Raw genomic sequence first — 18392 nt, forward strand, 5'->3', positions numbered from 1 at the left:
CCTGGGCATTCCTCGAAAACAAGACCACAGTTCCGTCCTCAGGGCAAACATTCGGTCGGAAGTGAAGAGTGCAAACAATAGAGTCCTCATTACAAACACTGAAGCGTTTAAAACAACACTGGAAAATGGAGGATTAATAGGCAGGTAGGGCATGAGGAGACATTTCAGCTTTTGTGGAGTCAGGTTAACCTGTAATGTATGAAGAAGGGAAAGAGTCTGTCAGGTGCTGCAGGTAGATGATTGTTCAGTAAAGATTTAGAGAATTTAGGACCTTATACTGGATGTTACATAAAAAAAATGCCCAACTGTGGGACAAATGTTCAAATAGCCAACAATGGGTTAATTTTAATTTTCAATTTAATTAAAATGACACTTTTTTTTGTCCATATTTGATGTCACATTTGGTCAGTACATTTGTTTGGCAGGGCAATAGAAGTGGGTTAATGTGTAACATGGAGTTAACCATTTCTCAACTTCTTCTTGTGTTTATGATTGTAATTCATGTCTAGACAATCCAGATGCATGTTTGGTTTACTGCTTGACATGCAGTCAGATATTGGGAAGTGAAAATGTGATAACGGTTAAAAATCGGGGAGCCAAAATAAATATTTGAGCTCAAACAGGTTTTCTCTTTAGTGTTAATGGCGGGACAAGATTAGTTATCTCATTCTGCTGTGTGCATCAAATACAAAAGTGATGTTAAATCTGTATGTTTTTATATGTGACACTATAAAACATCAATCATCTGAGAGCTGAATACATAATCTGTCCGTTGATGTTTGGTTTGGGAGGATTGGAAAATATTTGACTGAGATAAAGCTGTTTGAATATCTGGAATCGGAGGGTTAAAGGGCCATGAAAGCCCCTCGTTTCAGCAGGGTGTTTTCACACCTCTACTTTGGAAAAAGTCAGAAAAGTGGGCGTGTCCAGCTCTGTTTAGGGGGGAGTGTCGGAGAAAGAAAAGAGGCATGGTGTGGGAGTGTCTATTTGGGCGCACTGAGTTTTAGAGTCAAATCATATATTGAGAAACATATTGAGGAAAAAATCCTTTAAATCGTTAAAATTAAGCTTTTAGCAATGCCTACTGCTAATCACAAATTGAATTTTGTTATATTACAGTAGGAAATCTACACAAAATTTTTATCTTGATATTCTGATTCTGATTAAAATTAAGCTCTTAGCAATGCAAATTATTAATCAAAAATGCAATTAATAATTAAAAAATGTAAAAAATGACCAAAAGGAAATTAAGGAAGTGAGTGAATTTAAATACCTAGGTGGCATCATAGACTCGAAGCTTAAGTTTGATGCCCACATCAAGAAAATGTCTAAGGCTATTAAGACAAATTTAAACTGTTTTCGTATGATAAGACCATATATATCTCTTAAAGCAGCGCAAATGTTTGTGCATGCTATGATATTTTCACGTATGTCTTATTGTGCAATAATCTGGGGTCAAGCAACCCACTCAGTTATTAAGCCTGTAATATCTCTTTACAAACAAACTTTAAAAGTAATGGATCAGAAACCAATAAGATGGCACCATTGTCAAATTCTTAAAAAATATAATTTGTTAAGTTTTGATAGTTTTTTAAAGTTTTCGTTTTTAAAAAACATGTTTAAGTGTATACATGGTCTTGCTCCTAAAGTAGTTTGTGAGTTAATAAATAAATTCAGTAGTGATGGGGCGAAGACTAGAGGGGCAGTAAGTGGGAATTGTAGAATCCGCAGATGCAGAACCGCTGTGGGTCAGTCATCCTTTTCAGTAAAAGGTTCACATCTATGGAATGCCATGCCTGTTCATTTAAAGTTACAATCAGAACTCCCAGTTTTTTCTGTAAAGCTAAAAGAATGGTTGAAATCTTTACAGCAATGTGAACATTAAGCATTACTCTTTCAGGTTGGTCCCATTTACATTTCTCTTTATCCATATGGACTTGCATCTTATGTTTATGGCTCTGTAAATATTGTACATGTTTGCTGTATTGTGTTTTATTCTTGCCGGTTTTCTTTTATTATTATTATTTTTTTTTTCTTTTTTATAATGTAAAGCCTAACCAGGGACGAGGGCTGCAAATTAGCTTTATGCTATATGCACTATGTACACAACATCGGTTATCTATGTATAACAATGTCAAGTGTATTGTCCCTGTAAAATAAACAAGCAAATAATAAAAAAAAAAATAATAATTCTGATATATTACAGTAGGAAATCTACACAATATTTTTATTTTTAACTTAATATTCTGAGGATTTTTGGCATAAAATTAACAATTTTGACATACATCCATTAATGACGTACATTAATAAATGCCGGGTTGTTGCAACCAAATGTTGTGTCAAACATGTCCAACAGCTCATTTAAAGGAAAAGTGTTATTTAAATATAACAGAAAAAAATAACCCAATGATTTATTATACCCATGCAACAAGTGTATTATACATATATTAATATTAATGAATCTGTACTTTTGATATATACAGTTGAAGTCAGAATTATTAGCTCCTCTTTGATTTTTTTTTCTTTTTGAATAATTTTCACAGCATATCTGATTAATATTTTTTTCATCTTATTTGTTTTATTTCGGCTAGAATAAAAGCAGTTTTACATTTTTTAAAAGTCATTTTAAAGTCAAATTTATTAGCCTTTTAAGCTATATTTATTCTCGATAATCTACAGAACAAACCATCGTTATACAATAACTTGCCTAATTACCCTAACCTGCCTAGTTACCCTAATTAACCTAGTTAAGCCTTTAAATTTCTTGAAAATATCTAGTTAAATATTATTTACGGTCATCAGGCAAAGTAAAAATAAACCAGTTTTTAGAGATGATTTATTAAAACTATTATAATTAGAAATGTGTTGATAATCTGCCCTCCGTTAAACAGAAATTGGGGAAAAACATAAATTGGGCTAATATTTTAGGGGGGCTAATAATTCTGACTTCAACTGTGTATACATGCACACATACTGCTATTCTGAATATGATCAATCGCAAATAACAGCATTGATTGGCAGCAATATTATTAATAAATTCTATGAATATTGTTATAGACATTCTAGTCCAAATATGAGTTAAACAACTATAAAACCAAAATAATATTTTAAATAGATCTAAATACAATTTTTTGCTGTATTATACTATTGTTGTTTTGATAAACCCATAAATTCTATTAAATACCTTAATAATATATTTTTTTCCACAAAAAAAATTGGTTCAACAAATAACTTTTCAGCCAAAAATTCATTCAAAAGCATGTTGTGAAGAATATTTAAGTCATCTTATATTTTTATATTTCTAAAGTTGGAATGGAAAAGTTCTGTGAATTGGGCAGCAAAGTGGCTCAGTGGTTAGCACTGTTGCCTCAGAGCAAGAAGGTCGCTGGTTCGAGTCCCGGTTGGATCGAGTTGGCATTTCTGTGTGCAGTTTGCATGTTCATGCTTTGGGTTTCGTCCGGGTGCTCCGGTTTCGCCCACAGTCCAAAGACATGCGCTATAGGGGAATTGAATAAACTAAATTGGCCATAGTGTGTGTGTGTGTGTGAGAAAGAATGAGTGTGTATTGGTGTTTCCCAGTACTGGGTTGCAGCTGGAAGGGCATCTGCTGTGTAAAAAATATGCTGGAACAGCTGGCGGTTCAGTCCGCTGTGGCGACCCCTGATGGATAAAGGGACTAAGCTGAAGATTATGAATTTAATTAATTATTAAAAAATTACAAATGTATTAATGATATTATAGAAGATACAGACAGAGAGAATATGGTTTCAAATTCCTTTCGATAAAGAAGCCAAATACAAGTCAAATAGTTGGAAAACCAAAGTCATAGTCTAATTAAAACTATTTTTAGCTGTATTATACTATTGTTGTTTTGATAAACCCCTTAATTCTATTAAATACCTTAATAATATTATGTTTTTTTCCACATAAAAATTTGTTCTACAAATAACGGTTCAGCCAAAAAATCTTTTAAAAGCATTTCTTTTTGTTGTGAAGTATATTTAAGTCGTCTAATATTTTTATATTTCTATTTTTGGAATGGAAAAGTTCTGTGAATTGGGCAGCGCAGTGGCTCAATGGTAAGCACTGTCACCTCAGAGCAAGAAGGTCGCTGGTTCAAGTCTCTGTTGGTTCGAGTTGACATTTCTGTGTGCAGTTTGCATGTTCATGCTTTGGGTTTCGCCCAGGTGCTCCGGTTTCACCCACAGTCCAAAGACATGCGCTATAGGGTAATTGAATAAACTAAATTGGCCATAGTGTGTGTGTGTGTGTGAGAAAGAATGAGTGTGTATGGATGTTTCCCAGTACTGGGTTGCAGCTGGAAGGGCATCTGCTGTGTAAAAAATATGCTGGAACAGTTGGCGGTTCAGTCCGCTGTGGCGACCTCTGATGAATAAAGGGACTAAGCAGAAGAAAAATTAATTAATGATATTATAGAAGATACAGACAGAAATATTATGGTTTCAAATTCCTTTTGATAAAGAAGTCAAATAATTGGAAAAACTAAAATCATAGTCTAATTAAAACTATTTTTAGCCGTATTATACTATTGTTGTTTCAATAACCCCCTTAATTCTATTAAATATCTTAATGATTTTAAGCTTTCCACATTAAAAAGTAGTTCTACAAATAACTTTTCAGCCAAAAATGTATTTTTGTTGTGAAGAATATTTTAAATTATATAATAAATCGTTTTGTGACTGAAAAGTTTAATCAATTTTAAAGATTCTTTTAACGGAACTTTCAATTCTAAAAAAAGAATCTTGTAATTCTTAATTGAAATCTGAAATGCTGCAAATCTTGATCTTCAGTTTAAAGTGAAGTCTGTCAGCTAACTGAAATTGCTTGTAGGGAAATGTTTTTGAGGTTAGACTTGGTGACATCTGACACCATACTGAAACCACCAGAGTGCTTTCGACAAGTGTGTCTGCACGACATTATTATCTAGACCTCCTGAAGGGTGGAGTCTCACAAATGCAAACTGAGTTCTTTATTTTCAACAGTCAAGTCATTTGATCTTAAAGCACATGGGTTTCCTCTTGTCAGGCAGGTTGTAAATTTCTTTTCTAAAAGGCGTCTACAAGTTTAACAAGGCATCTGTGCGACAGACCATATCAGATGAAAGACAGGAAGTAGGCTTGGCCTTTATTTTCAAATGAGCGCTCATTCATTATTCAGCATAGTTTTATAACAGACAACACTGGAAAAACAAGACTTGACTTCATTGTAATCACAGCAGCTTTGGTAAGAGCTCTTTTTTGTTTTTGTTTGTTTACATGATGATACATTTGAGTACTGAAAAGTGTTTAAATGCAATCGCTGGGACTTTTGGAGACTTTAATAAACTTATGCAATCAGTTAAACTTGTTTTCCTTTCAATTTCTCAAAGTAAAACTTTTTGGTTTTCCTTTCTGTCTCAATCGGTTTCCTGCATTATCGCACATGTCTGCTCTGTGCAAACATTAAGAGTTTCCTGTCTTCACACAATGCATCCTCAAACACCTCTGAGGGTTTACAACAGGAAAATAGCATAGAAACTCCCAACTGACCATAAAGTGACAACAGTTGTTTTTTTCTTTTCACAAAATGCCGCCTTGTTTGTGGTTTTAGATTTTATTTAAGGTCGACAACATGAAGATCGCATCTTTTAACATCCAACGTATGGGTCCAAGCAAACTGTCGGACAAAAAAGTAGTCAAAACTCTCATCAAGGTCAGTTTGTCGTCTTATTGTTCAAAGGAATCACTTAAAATGACAACAAAATACTAAAAAAAGGCAACACTTTTCCCCTAGATCTTCTCCCGGTATAGTATAGTCATTGTCCTGGAGGTGGTGGATAAACAGGGGAAAGCCATCAACCAGTTCTTGAACGAGCTCAACAAAACTGGGTCTGTATGATTTCTGAGGCTTCATAGTTCAAAAAGCATGTAGTTCATCCCTCAAACCAAATGTAACTCGCTGTGTTTCCCACAGAGCTAATAAGAACAGTCCGTTCAAGATGGTGGGAAGCTCTAGACTGGGGCGGACGCTCTACAAGGAGCAGTTTGTCTGCTTCTACAGGTACTGCGTATGGTGACTATTGCAAATCTGAAGGATAAAACGAAGCTAAACTTGTTGTTTAATAATGAATAGTCAGTCAAACATCACTAATTGGAGCTATTTATCAATGCTGAACATTCTGACATGCTTGTGACATCCTAAACATGGGAGCATCATGCTAATACATACTAGCAATGTGCTAAAACCTGTTAAAATGTGATAAATGTGATGAAAATTAATATCAACTTGTCTATTTATGCTAGCAGACATGTTAAAAACATTAGCCACAGGCAAAACTGGGTATAAGTGTGTTAACATTATGCTGGCAGCATGCCAGTTCATAGTAACATGATATCAACAGCTAAAACATGATAACCATGTACTAGAAAAATGGCTTTAAAAAAAAAAAACAGGCTTTAAGTGTGTTAATAATATGCTGGAAGCTTCATAATAACAATGTGCTAAAACATGTTATTAACACCTAAAATGTGATATAATTATGTGCTTAAAAGCATTATCAAAATGTTTATTCATGCTAGCAGACACGTTAGAGACATGTTTGCCCCGTGCAAAAAACTAGCTATACAACATAGCTTCTAACAGCATCTTAAAACAGGAAAAAAACATGCTAAAACATGTTAACTTATGCTAAAACATTGTATTTATGAACTGACTACACTTTAACACCACTACAAAGTATGTACTGCATGGCAACATGTTAAAACAGGGTATAAACATGGAAGCAACATGCTAAAACATGTTAACTTGTGCTAAAACATGCTGATTTAAGTTACCATATTGTTAAAACATGGTTGTAACAAACAACTCATGCTAGCACAGTGCTAAAGCATATGAAAAAAGACAACACATGCTAATTCATAAAGGCAAAACATGTTATTCATTTGATAAAACATGCAAAAAATGTGCTAGCAAATTGATTGTTCATACTATTAACTTGTTAAACCGCATAATCATGTTAGCATATTGGTCAAACCTCAAACATGGATTACAGATTTAGCATGTTATAGCATAAGTTAACATGTTTTAGCATGCTGTTTGTATGTCTATACCATGTTCGAACATGTTGTAAGAAGCCATATAGTATAGACTTTGTAGTTGCATTCACAAGCATTATATTCATTAATACAAATTTTCAAACATGACTTCAATGCACCATTAGTTTCAAAGGTTGTTATCTGGGAATAACATGTTTTAATAACTTTTCCTTTTAAGAATTGGCATGTTTTGTCTTGTTTCATATGTTTTAGTACTGTGCTAGCTTGTTTGTTGCAATCATGTTAAACATACAAAGTATGCTAGCAAACATGCTTAGCAATGTAGTTAAACATGGTAGTTACAAGCTAATTATCAATTAAATATCAATTTAAAGTATGCTAGAAACATACTAGCAATATTTTTTTCCTGATTATCCTACATATCGCAGAAACATCTATTTGGTGTCTCTGGTTCAATATTTTGCACACATGTGCTAATCTGTAATATGTCGATCGTTAAATAGAGGTTTTGAAAGATATTCAAGATGTTTATGATTTAAAATGTTCGAAAAGCATGTTTTATGATATTTATCAGACCTTTCTAAATGGCTTCAGACCAAATGCTCTTCAAAATGTCTTGTAAACATTTGTATGCTATACGGTTTTATGCTATCAACATGCTAAAACATGTTAACTCATGCTAACAAGGTAGGTTAAACATGCTAGCAACATGTAAAAACCCATTAGCAATGTGTTAAACATGCTAAAACATGTTGGAAGCTTGCTAGCAGCATAGTTATTCATGTTAGCATTATGTTTACATGCTAGGAAAACATTTTCTCTTTTTCACATCATCTTAAATATATATTTATAGCTTACATAGCAGTTTTAAACAAAATATGTATGTTCGACTAAGACCAGTCATTCATGTAGCACTATTTAAGGCCTTTTGCTCATATCCAACAGAGAAGCTGATGCTAAACTGCTCAACACATACCAATATGAAGACAACCAAGTGGGTGATGAAGATGCTTTCTCTCGGGAGCCGTTCATTCTGCGTTTCCAATGTAAAAACACAGGTAAGAAATCTGCTTGCTTTTCACAGTAGAAAACAAGAGGAGAAAAATATTAATTAATAAACTCAATTACCTGCTCTCTTTTCCAGTGATGAAAGATTTGGTGCTGATCCCTGTCCACACAAAGCCCAAAGACTCGCAGAAGGAACTGGATGAACTGTATGATGTCTTTGTGGAAGTCAGAGATAAATGGAAGACTGATGTGAGTTTAGCATTATGCAACTATTAAACAATATATAATAATGTGCATATTGATAAAATGGGGACATTCCAAAACACTTGACCAAGGCTTAATTAATCTGGTTGGTCAAAACAGGGTATAAACATGCAAGCAACATGCTAAAATGTGTTAACGTATGCTAAAACATGCTAATCATGTTGACAGTGTTAAAAACATAACTGTAACAGACAAACCATGCTAGCACAGAGCTAACACATATGAAACAAGACAAAACATGCTAATGTTTATAGGCAAAACATGTTATTCCCAGATAACAACCGCTGAAACTAATAGTGCATTGGAAAAAATGTATTTATAAATATAAAGTACTTGAATGCCACAACAAATTCTATACTACATAGGTTCTTACAACATGTTAAAATGGTTTAAAAATGCAAGCAACAAGCTAAAACTTGCTATATCGTGTTAGCATAGTGTTAAAACATAATTGTAACAAAAACATGCTAGCACAGAACTAAAACATGTAAAACAAGACAAAACATGCCAATTCATATAGGCAAAACATGTTAAAACATATAACAGATAACAACTGCTAAAACTAGTTAATGTGTTCAAGTAATGTCAGAAAATTCCATTTCTGAATAAAATGCTTGTGAATGCCATAAATATGTATATATATATATATATATATATATATATATATATATATATATATATATATATATATATGCAAGCATCATGCTAAAACATGTTAACTTTTGCTAAAACATGCACTAGCACAGAACTAAAACATATGAAACAAGGCAAAACATGCTAAACATACAGGCAAAACATGTTATTACCAGGTAACTAGCACCGAAACTAATGCTGTGTTGGAAAAAATATATTTATGAATATAATGCCACAACAAAGCTTATACTACGTAGCTTCTTACAACATGTTAAAACAGGTTATAAATATGCATGAACCATGCTAAAATATGTTAACTTATGCTAAAACATGCTAATTCATGTTAGCATATTGGTAAAACATGATTGTAACAAATCATGCTAGCACATAACTAAAACAAATAAAAACAAAACAAGCTAATTAACAGAGCCAAAATGTGTTAAAACATGTTATTCCAAAATAACAACCGCTCAAACGTCATGTTCGTTCAAGTCATGTCTGAACAATTTTATTTCTAAATATAATGCTCGTCAATTTAACTACAAAGTCTATACTAAATGGCTTCTTACAATGTTAAAAAAGGATATAAATGTGCAAGCAACACTACAAAACATGTTATGTAATGCTAAAACATGCTAAATTTTGTTAGGATAGTGTTAAAACATGACTGTAACTAACAAACCATGCTAGGACAGATCTAAAACAAATGAAACAAGACAAAACATGCTAATTCATATAGGCAAAACATGTTATTTCCAGATAACAACCGCTCAAACTAGTTGGTGTGTTCAATTCATGTCTAAATAGGTTTATTTATGAATACAATGCTCATGAATGCCACTACAAAAGTCTATACCACATGGCTTCCTACAACATGTTCAAACAGGTATAAATGTGCAAGCAACATGTCAAAACATGTTAATTTATGCTAAAACATGCTATATTGTGTTAGCATAGTGTTAAAACATGATTGTAACAAACCATGCTAGCAAAGTGCTAAAACATTTTAAACAAAACATACTAAGTCATATAGGCAAAACATGTTATTCCCAGATAACAACCACTGAAGCTAAGGATTCATTGGAAAAATTGTATTTATGAATATAATGCACATGCATGCCACTACAAATTCTATACTACATAGGTTCTTACATGTTAAAACAGTATGAACATACAAGCAACAAGCTAAAACATGTTAACTTATGCAAAAACATGGTAATTTGTGTTTGTTTAGTGTTAAAACTTAATTGTAACAAACCATGCTAGCACAGTGCTAAAAACGTATAAAAAAAGACAAAACATACTAATTCATATGGGCAAAACATGTTAAAATGTGTTATTCCCAGATAACAACCGCTAAAACTAGTTGGTGTGTTCAAGTAATGTCGAAAAAATTGTATTTATAAATATAATGCCTGTGAGCGCCATCATAAAGTCTATACCAAATGGCTTTTTGCAACGTTAAAACAGGGTATAAATGTGCAAGAGTCACGCAAAAACATGCTAATTTATGCTAAAACATGCTAAATCATGATAGCATAGCATTAAAACATGGTTGCGACAAACAAACCATGCTAGCACAGAGCTAAAACATATGAAACAAGAGAAAACATGCTAGTTCATATAGAGAAAACATGTTAAAACATGTTTTCCCAGATAACAACTGCTGCAACTTCATTGGAAAAGTTGTATTTATGAATATGATGCATGTAAAACATGTTAATGTATGCCAAAAAAGTGCTAAATCTTGTGAGCATAGTGGTAAAACATGATTGTAACAAAAAACCATGTGAGCACAGTGCTAAAAACATATGAAACAAGACAAAACATGCCAATTCATATAGGATAACATGTTAAAACATGTTATTCCCAGATAACGCTGAAACTAATGGTGTGTTCAAGTCAAATTAGAAAAATTGTATCCAAATTGTAGTCCAAGTTATCAATTAGTTTTTTTAAAGACAAAATTCATCAGAATATTAAGTAAATATTATGTTCCATGAATATATGTATTATTAATATCCTACTGTAAACATATCAAAACACATATTTTAAGAGCTTAATTTGGCAAATTTCTCAATATTTAGATTTTTAACCCACAGATTACAGATTGCTAACTAGTTTTATCCTATCAAACCATACACCAACAAACTGAAAGTGTTTTTGAGTTTAGAATGTCGTTTTACATTGAAAATGAAAGGATTGGTGTTCTTTTTTGGCTGAATAACATGTTTTAATACAAGATGATGTCAGGATCACAAATTATTCAAAGACCCATTTTAAAGATTTAATGTTCTTGCAGTAAGAGAACACAACAGAAGAAGCACAAGAAGTTTCACTCTGGTTGTTAAAAGGGCAGTATTTCGAGGCCAGTTTTTATACAGTCTACAAACAGATGATAAAGTGTTGTCTTTAATCAGAGGTCTATTCAGTTTGTTTGGTAGAATCCGTTTGATTTTATAATTAAATCATTGTGCCAGTTGCAGAAAAAAACTGTGCTGACAATCCAATCATTTAACTGATTGAAAACTCCAATTGAGCATGTGATTATATCAAGAAGCACATACATTTATAACATCAACTTTGGATTTCTTTAAAAGTATACATATACATTACCTGACAAAAGTCTTGTTGTCGATCCCAGTTGTAAGAGCAACACTTCTAGTTGATCATTTGGAAAAAAGTGTCCGAAGGTGGATTTTTGTGATGAATCATCTGTTGATCTGCATCCCAATCATCACAAATACTGCAGAAGACCTACTGGAAGCCATGGACCCAAGATTCTCACAGAAATCAGTCAAGTTTGGTGAAGGAAAAATCATGGTTTGGGGTAACATTCAGTATGGGGGCGTGCGAGAGCTCTGCAGAGTGGATTATCAACATCAACAGGCTGAGGTATCAAAACTTTTGTGCTGCCCATTACATTTCAAACCACAGCAGAGGGCAAATTCTCCAGCAGGAGAGCGCTCCTTCTAATACTTCAGCCTCCACAAAAAGCTCCTGAAAGCAAAGAAGGTCAAAGTGCTCCAGGATTGTCCAGCCCAGTCACCAGATATGAACATTATTGAGCATGTCTGGGGTAAGATGAAGGAGTAGGCATTGAAGATAAATCCAAAGAATCTTGATGAACTCTGGAAATCCTGCAAGTCCTTTCTGTTAAGTGACAAGACGTTTGTCTAAGCAAAGTCAGACCTTACTGTCCTAATTAAATAATTAAAAATCAAGACATGATCAAATTTTATTGTGGTTAAAAAAAGCTTAATCTAGAGGCCTTTGCCTTTTTATGTAAGCCACTTTTGATACCAACGATCAACTAGAAGTCGAGTTATTATTTGCTGTTTCTAAAACTTTGATATGCGACAAGACTTTTGTCAGGTAGTGTATACAAAGAATTTAAATAGAAAAGACGGAAAAAATAAAATGAACTTATCTAACAGGTGATTTGTTTATTTAAAATGGAGAAATTCTAATCTTTAGTTTAACCAAATATGAGTAAGACTTTGCTTGCGTTGTCTTACAGAACGTCATGATCCTTGGCGACTTCAACGCAGACGGTGCTTACGTCTCCAAGAAGAAGATGAAGGCCATCAGAATCCGCACCGATACCGATTTCCACTGGCTGATTGGAGATGATGTTGACACCACCGTCAAAACGACCAACGACAACACCTACGACAGGTGAGGAGCATCAATAAACTTTTGCTGTGCGGTTCTGTTTAAATATAAAGAATTCAGAGTTACACATTGTGCAAACGGATGCGAAATGTTTGTTGCAACACAATTAAAGTAAATAGTGATGGAAGTAATAAGAAACATAATCAGTTGCACTTCTCTTGAAAGTGAAATGTGTCTTTTGTGGGAATCCAGAGTAGTTCGTAATTACCCCTTATCCAAATTAACTGTGGTTTTATTATGGTCTAGTAAATGTGTGGTAACTTTAAGGTTTGGTGCAATTAGTGTCTTGGCAAAGCCACAGTTTTACCACAAACAGCGTGGTTTAACGGTGATTTATATACTAAAGTTGTAACCCAATTTTGGAACAAATATGCCAAACAAACCCAATGTTTGGTTAATTGTTTCAATTAAATTTAGATAAAAAATGTTTAACCCAATGGTTGGGGTTTTCCATATTTGACCCAACGTTGGGGTCATTTTAAAGCTTAAGAGACGTCTTTATTAGAACTGTTCAATAATGTCATATCTTACTTAACTGACAAAACTCTATACATTTTGCCATCAGTACTCTAAAACTGCTGGGTTATCCTAATCCAATGTTGGTTAAAATATAGACAAACTCAACATTGGGTTATTTTTAACCAACTAAAGTTACATTACACTTTTTAACCCAATGGTTGGGATCGACCCAACGTTGGGCTACTACAACAAAGTACAAAAACATTTCTTCATATGTGGTTTAACTACAATTATCATGTTTTTTGGCTTTATTTGTAGTAAAACCATAACAATGTTTGGTCAAATATGGACAAACCCAACCATTGGGTTAAAAAGTGCAATTTAACTTTAGTTGGAAACTGTAAACCACGGGGAGTGACACAGACAACTGAAGGTAGGATCCAAAAATGCAGGTTTAATCGTTGTTAGGCAAGCAAAGGTCAACAGGTATAAACAGATATGTGTAGGCAGTCCAGAATCGTAATCGGTAACAAGCGAGAGGTCAAAAAGGCAGGCAGCAGGCAGGGAGAACAAGAAAACTAAGCTAGGTTGAAAACACAGGAAAACTAGACAGGAATAACGCGTCGTAATGTCATCTATACAGCTAACAAGACTCTGCAAAGTGAATAAGTGAGTGTGTAGCTTAAATAGTGTGTGCAATCAGTTTCTGACAATCCACAGGTGGTGCGAGTAATCAGTCTAGATGAGGAAGCATGTGCGAGTGTGACCGGAGTGCATGTATGAAAATGTAGTCCATAAATGGTGGATTTGTAGTCCATTGTTATAGTTAGTGCAAACCAGCGATCTTTTGGGATATGATCGCTGGTAATCGTGACACAAACATTGGGTTACAAAAACCTTTTTTTAAGAGCAAAAAAACTGTGGTTAATTTGTCCTTTACAATTACTGTTTTATTTGGCTTTATGTGTAGTAAAACCATTATTCATTTTCATATGGGATGAGCTTAGAAGTTTAATTAGTAGTCAGTTGGCTTTACGTTACATTATGACAATGAAGAATAGCATTGTAGATTATCTAAAATTCAAATGTTTATTAATAAATATGAGTAAACATTGAGTTGTTTGTAAATGTGGATCGTAAGAACCGGTTTAAGAAATGTAACTCACAAACACTCTAAAAAAAATTCTGGGTTGTCGTAAACCAATGTTGGGTCAAATACAGACGAATCCGAATATTGGATTTAAAAGTGTCATTTCATTTTAATAGAATAGAAAACATTAACCCAACATTGGATTTGTCCATATTTGGCTTCAAGTTGCATTAGTTGAAAAAAAATTGCATTGCACATTAGATAATATTTAAAAGTTTATTAATAAAATTGAGTAAACATTAAATATCGTATGTAAAAGTGGATCGTAAGAACCAGTTTAAAGAAATGTAACTTGCAAACACACTCTAAAGAAACGCTGGGTAATTGTAAACCAATGTTGGATCAAATATGGACAAAACCAAAAATTGGATTTAATTAAAATGTAATTTTAACGTCCGACAACGTCGCCTGCACTGGCTTGGCCATGTGCGCCATATGGAGGATGGGAGAATCCCAAAGGATAACCTTTACGGAGAACTCTCATCTGGGAAGAGAACCACAGGACGCCCATTTCTGAGATTTAAAGATGTCGTGAAGAGGGACATGAAGGCCCTCAACATAAACACCAAGTCCTGGGAAGACCTCGCAGTAGACCGCCTGAAATGGAGGTGCACCCTGACCAAACAGCTCAAGTCAGGTGAGAAGAACATGATGCGTGCGTCACAGGACAAGCAAGTTTACCGAAAGGTGCAGAGCGTCAGTCAGGGAGCCACCTATCAATGCGACTGCTGCGGTAAAGAATGCCTCTCTCGTATTGGTCAGCCACCAACGACGCCGTCTCAGACAATCAGTCATGCCTCAAGATAAGAGCTAGGATACGTCATCCATGGTCAACACTGACCGACGGAGGCCTAAAATAAAAACACGATTAACCCAACAATGGGTTTAATCATATTTGACGCAATGCATTTTCTAGAGTGTATTTTCTTTCTGTTGGTCAGTGCTTTAAATTTGTGAAACAAACATCAGCAACATCTGTAAGACAATTTTTTTTCATCAATATTTCAATTTTGCATTAAAATGACAGTTTTCCCCTTCCACATCAAACATCTCCAGGAGTGTGAATGTATAATAAACAGCTGTATTAATAAAATAATGTACAAACCTTTGCAAAATGTTAATGGCAAGTATTTTCTGCAGGATTGTGGTGTATAAAGAGGACATGCTTGAGGCTGTCGTGCCAAGGTCTGCAAAACCGTTCAACTTCCAGGAGGCCTACAAACTCACAGAAGAAGAGGTGCATTTATTATTTACTGTACATGTCTGTTTTATAATGTGTGCTTTGCATGGATATAACATAAATATACACTGAAATGGTTTATCAACGGCAGGCTCTGGATGTCAGTGACCATTATCCAGTGGAGGTGACTCTAAAGAAGAAACCTGCAGCAAAGGCCACCGGCAAAACCAAGAAACCACAGAAACGCAAAGCATGATGGGATCTTAAAATGTGCTGATACTCAAGTTTAAGAGATGCTACCTCTTTAAAAGGCCAACTTGAGTTTAAAATCATTCATTCTTTAACATACATTTTAATTTACATTTTATATACATTACTTGCATTCAAATGATAGTTCACCTCCATAATTTAAAAGTAAAAATTCTGTCATCATTTACTCCTTCTCTTGTTCCAATCCTGTTTGAGTTTCTTTCTTCTATTGAAAACTAAAAGAAGATATTTTGAAGGATGTTGGAAACTGGTAACCACTGACGTCCATAGTACTTTGTTTCGACTATGAAGAATGTTGGATGTAAAAACACCATTGAATTTAATAGTTGAAACAAAATATACTGTGGAAGTTGGTGGTTACCAGTTTCCAACATTCTTCAAAATATCTTATTTTGTGTTCAACAGTTGAAAAACAAATCATAAAAGTTTAAAACCACTTGAGGGCGAGTAAATGATGAGGATTTTTTTCATTTCTGACTGAACTGTTGCTTCAATATTCCATATTCCCAAAAATAAACATCAAATATCAAAACAAACTTGTGAGCTTTTATTTTATGTCATATTTTCCCCTCCAAAAAGCTGCAGAATTTCATTGCTTTTAATGCTTAAAGCATGAATAATTGTTTACTTTGCATAGCTGAAAAACACCAATTACAATGCCAGCAGATGAATTTTAGAAATCGCATTTTAACAAAGGAACTAGTCATGTACAAGTGATGACCTGGCAACCAATCAAGCGATATCAAATACCACTGATGATGATGACAACAATGCCTTAAAGGCATAGTTCACCCAAAACTGAAAATTCTGTCATCATTTACTCACCCTTCATTTGTTTTAAACCAGTTTGAGTTTCTTTTTTTTTGACGAACAAAAAAGATTTTTTGAAAAATGTTGGGACTTATTGTCATGAACTGGACAGAATACGAAGTCAGAATTTGCTCAAACAGAAAGTTTATAAACAAACAAAGGCAGCTTCCGTTCGTCTGTCATCGAAGGTTAACGTAGGCTGGTTTTACGGCCACAGAAAGCTTCTCTCTCTAGACCCGAGCCGAGGGGGTTCTAAAAGGACTTTAAGCAGGGAGAGGTCTCCTGTAGTGGTGCGGATGCTGGTGCTGGCGAGCACGGGGGGTTGATGAGGTCGGACTCCACCAGCCTGATCTCACGAGAAAACGGAAGTATTTTAAGTTTTGGCAGTTTAGTGGCTAATTCGTATGAATTCGTACGAGTTCAGTCGTAAGAAATTGTAAGATTTTAAAAAGGAGGCGTGGCACCTAACCCCACCCCTAAACCCAACCGTCATTGGGGGATGAGCAAATCATACTAAAATGTATGAATTAGATCGTACGAATTAGCCACTAAATGAAAAAGTTACGAATTGCCATGAGATTGTGTTGGACTCCACACAGTGGTGTAGCTGCGCAGATCACAGGTATGGCAATAGATGGTTACTTAAACGAGACTGGACTAGACTTAGACAAGGATTCATTGAAGAATGGATTTATAGTTAGCGAAGTCTCACGCAAAGTGTACAGAAAATCAAACACAATAATCTGGCAAACAGCTTCACAAAAGGGCAGGCATACATAGAGGGGGAAATCAGATGAAAAGAGCTACAGGTGAGTAATGCGTGCGCTCAAGAGCTGATCGTGAAAGGAAACAGCTGAGACAGAGAACAGACAGGATAGAGGAGCCCAGATTAAACCTGGCCCATGACACTTATTGACTTCCATAGCGTTTGATTTTCTACTACAGAAGTCAACAGTTACAGGTTTCCAACATTCTTCAAAACATCTTCTTTTGTGTTCAACATAAAGGTTTAAAGCACACAAGGGTGATTAAATAAAGTCATTTTTGCATTTTAGGTAAACTATCCAGCTATCAGGGTGTCAGCGAGGGCTTTAAATGTCAATAACTAAAATTTAGACCTTAAAACGAATGTCTTAAATACTTTTAAACAGGTCTTCACTTTCATTTTTTTATGTAAAGCTACCCAATCGGTACAACCAACAATCCATCTAAATAATAATAATAAAAACATTTTACAAAAGTAAAAATTGATTAACTACCAAAATATTGTCTTCCTTACATCCTTACAATAACAGTTATTCATGTATTTACACATAAATGTATGTTGTAAATAAATTTAGCTTATTGTAGTTTTTAAAGAAAAGCTTTGGTAATAAATATTTATATAACTATGTTTTGACACATTATTTCAAATATGGCGCTTAAAAATAACTGAATTTTAATTTTAATAAAAAATAAATACATTATTCCACCAGCCTTTACAGGCAATCCTTAGCATTTTACCCTGTAAAAGTCTTAGATTTCTTAAAAGGGTTTTAAAGTCTTAAATTTGACGTGGTGAAACCCGCAGAAACCCTGCTGTAAGCACCTATAATAAACTCTTTACCACTCTATTAAGTAAAATATTTTAAAAATGTAATCCATTCTAAAGAGATAAATTATTTCAGTATTTGCATAGCCCAGGTATAACAAAAAATGTTATGAAATATGATTAACTACTTTTAATTAGTCTGCCTAGTGTACTTAATGTATAAAGATGAATAAACTCACCAATCCAGGACGGGATGAAGTATTCGTCAAAAACAAACAACCCTTCGGAGCCCATGTTGGAAGGAACTGTAGTTCACTAAACACGATCGTCTCAGCTTCATGAATGTTGTTGTCTGCT

The 18392-nt window shown here is 34.2% G+C and overlaps 2 protein-coding genes across 5 annotated transcripts in view; one reads left to right on the forward strand and one right to left on the reverse strand.

Moving 5' to 3' along the window:
• Positions 1–18392, reverse strand: part of s1pr4 (sphingosine-1-phosphate receptor 4) — a 525180-nt gene that overhangs the window by 376629 nt on the left and 130159 nt on the right. The window lies entirely within an intron of this gene.
• On the forward strand, positions 50–17895 carry dnase1l4.2 (deoxyribonuclease 1 like 4, tandem duplicate 2). Of its 4 annotated transcripts, none has more exons than XM_005161626.3 (9): positions 50–144; positions 5611–5712; positions 5794–5888; positions 5974–6060; positions 8001–8113; positions 8200–8312; positions 12481–12638; positions 15385–15481; positions 15576–16230. In XM_005161626.3, exons 2-9 carry the CDS (start codon positions 5632–5634, stop codon positions 15678–15680), a joined length of 849 nt encoding a protein of 282 aa, XP_005161683.1. In that variant the 5' UTR covers positions 50–144; positions 5611–5631; the 3' UTR covers positions 15681–16230.

This window comes from Danio rerio, chromosome 22 (assembly GCF_049306965.1).
Source record: "Danio rerio strain Tuebingen ecotype United States chromosome 22, GRCz12tu, whole genome shotgun sequence".
Lineage (NCBI taxonomy): Eukaryota > Metazoa > Chordata > Actinopteri > Cypriniformes > Danionidae > Danio > Danio rerio.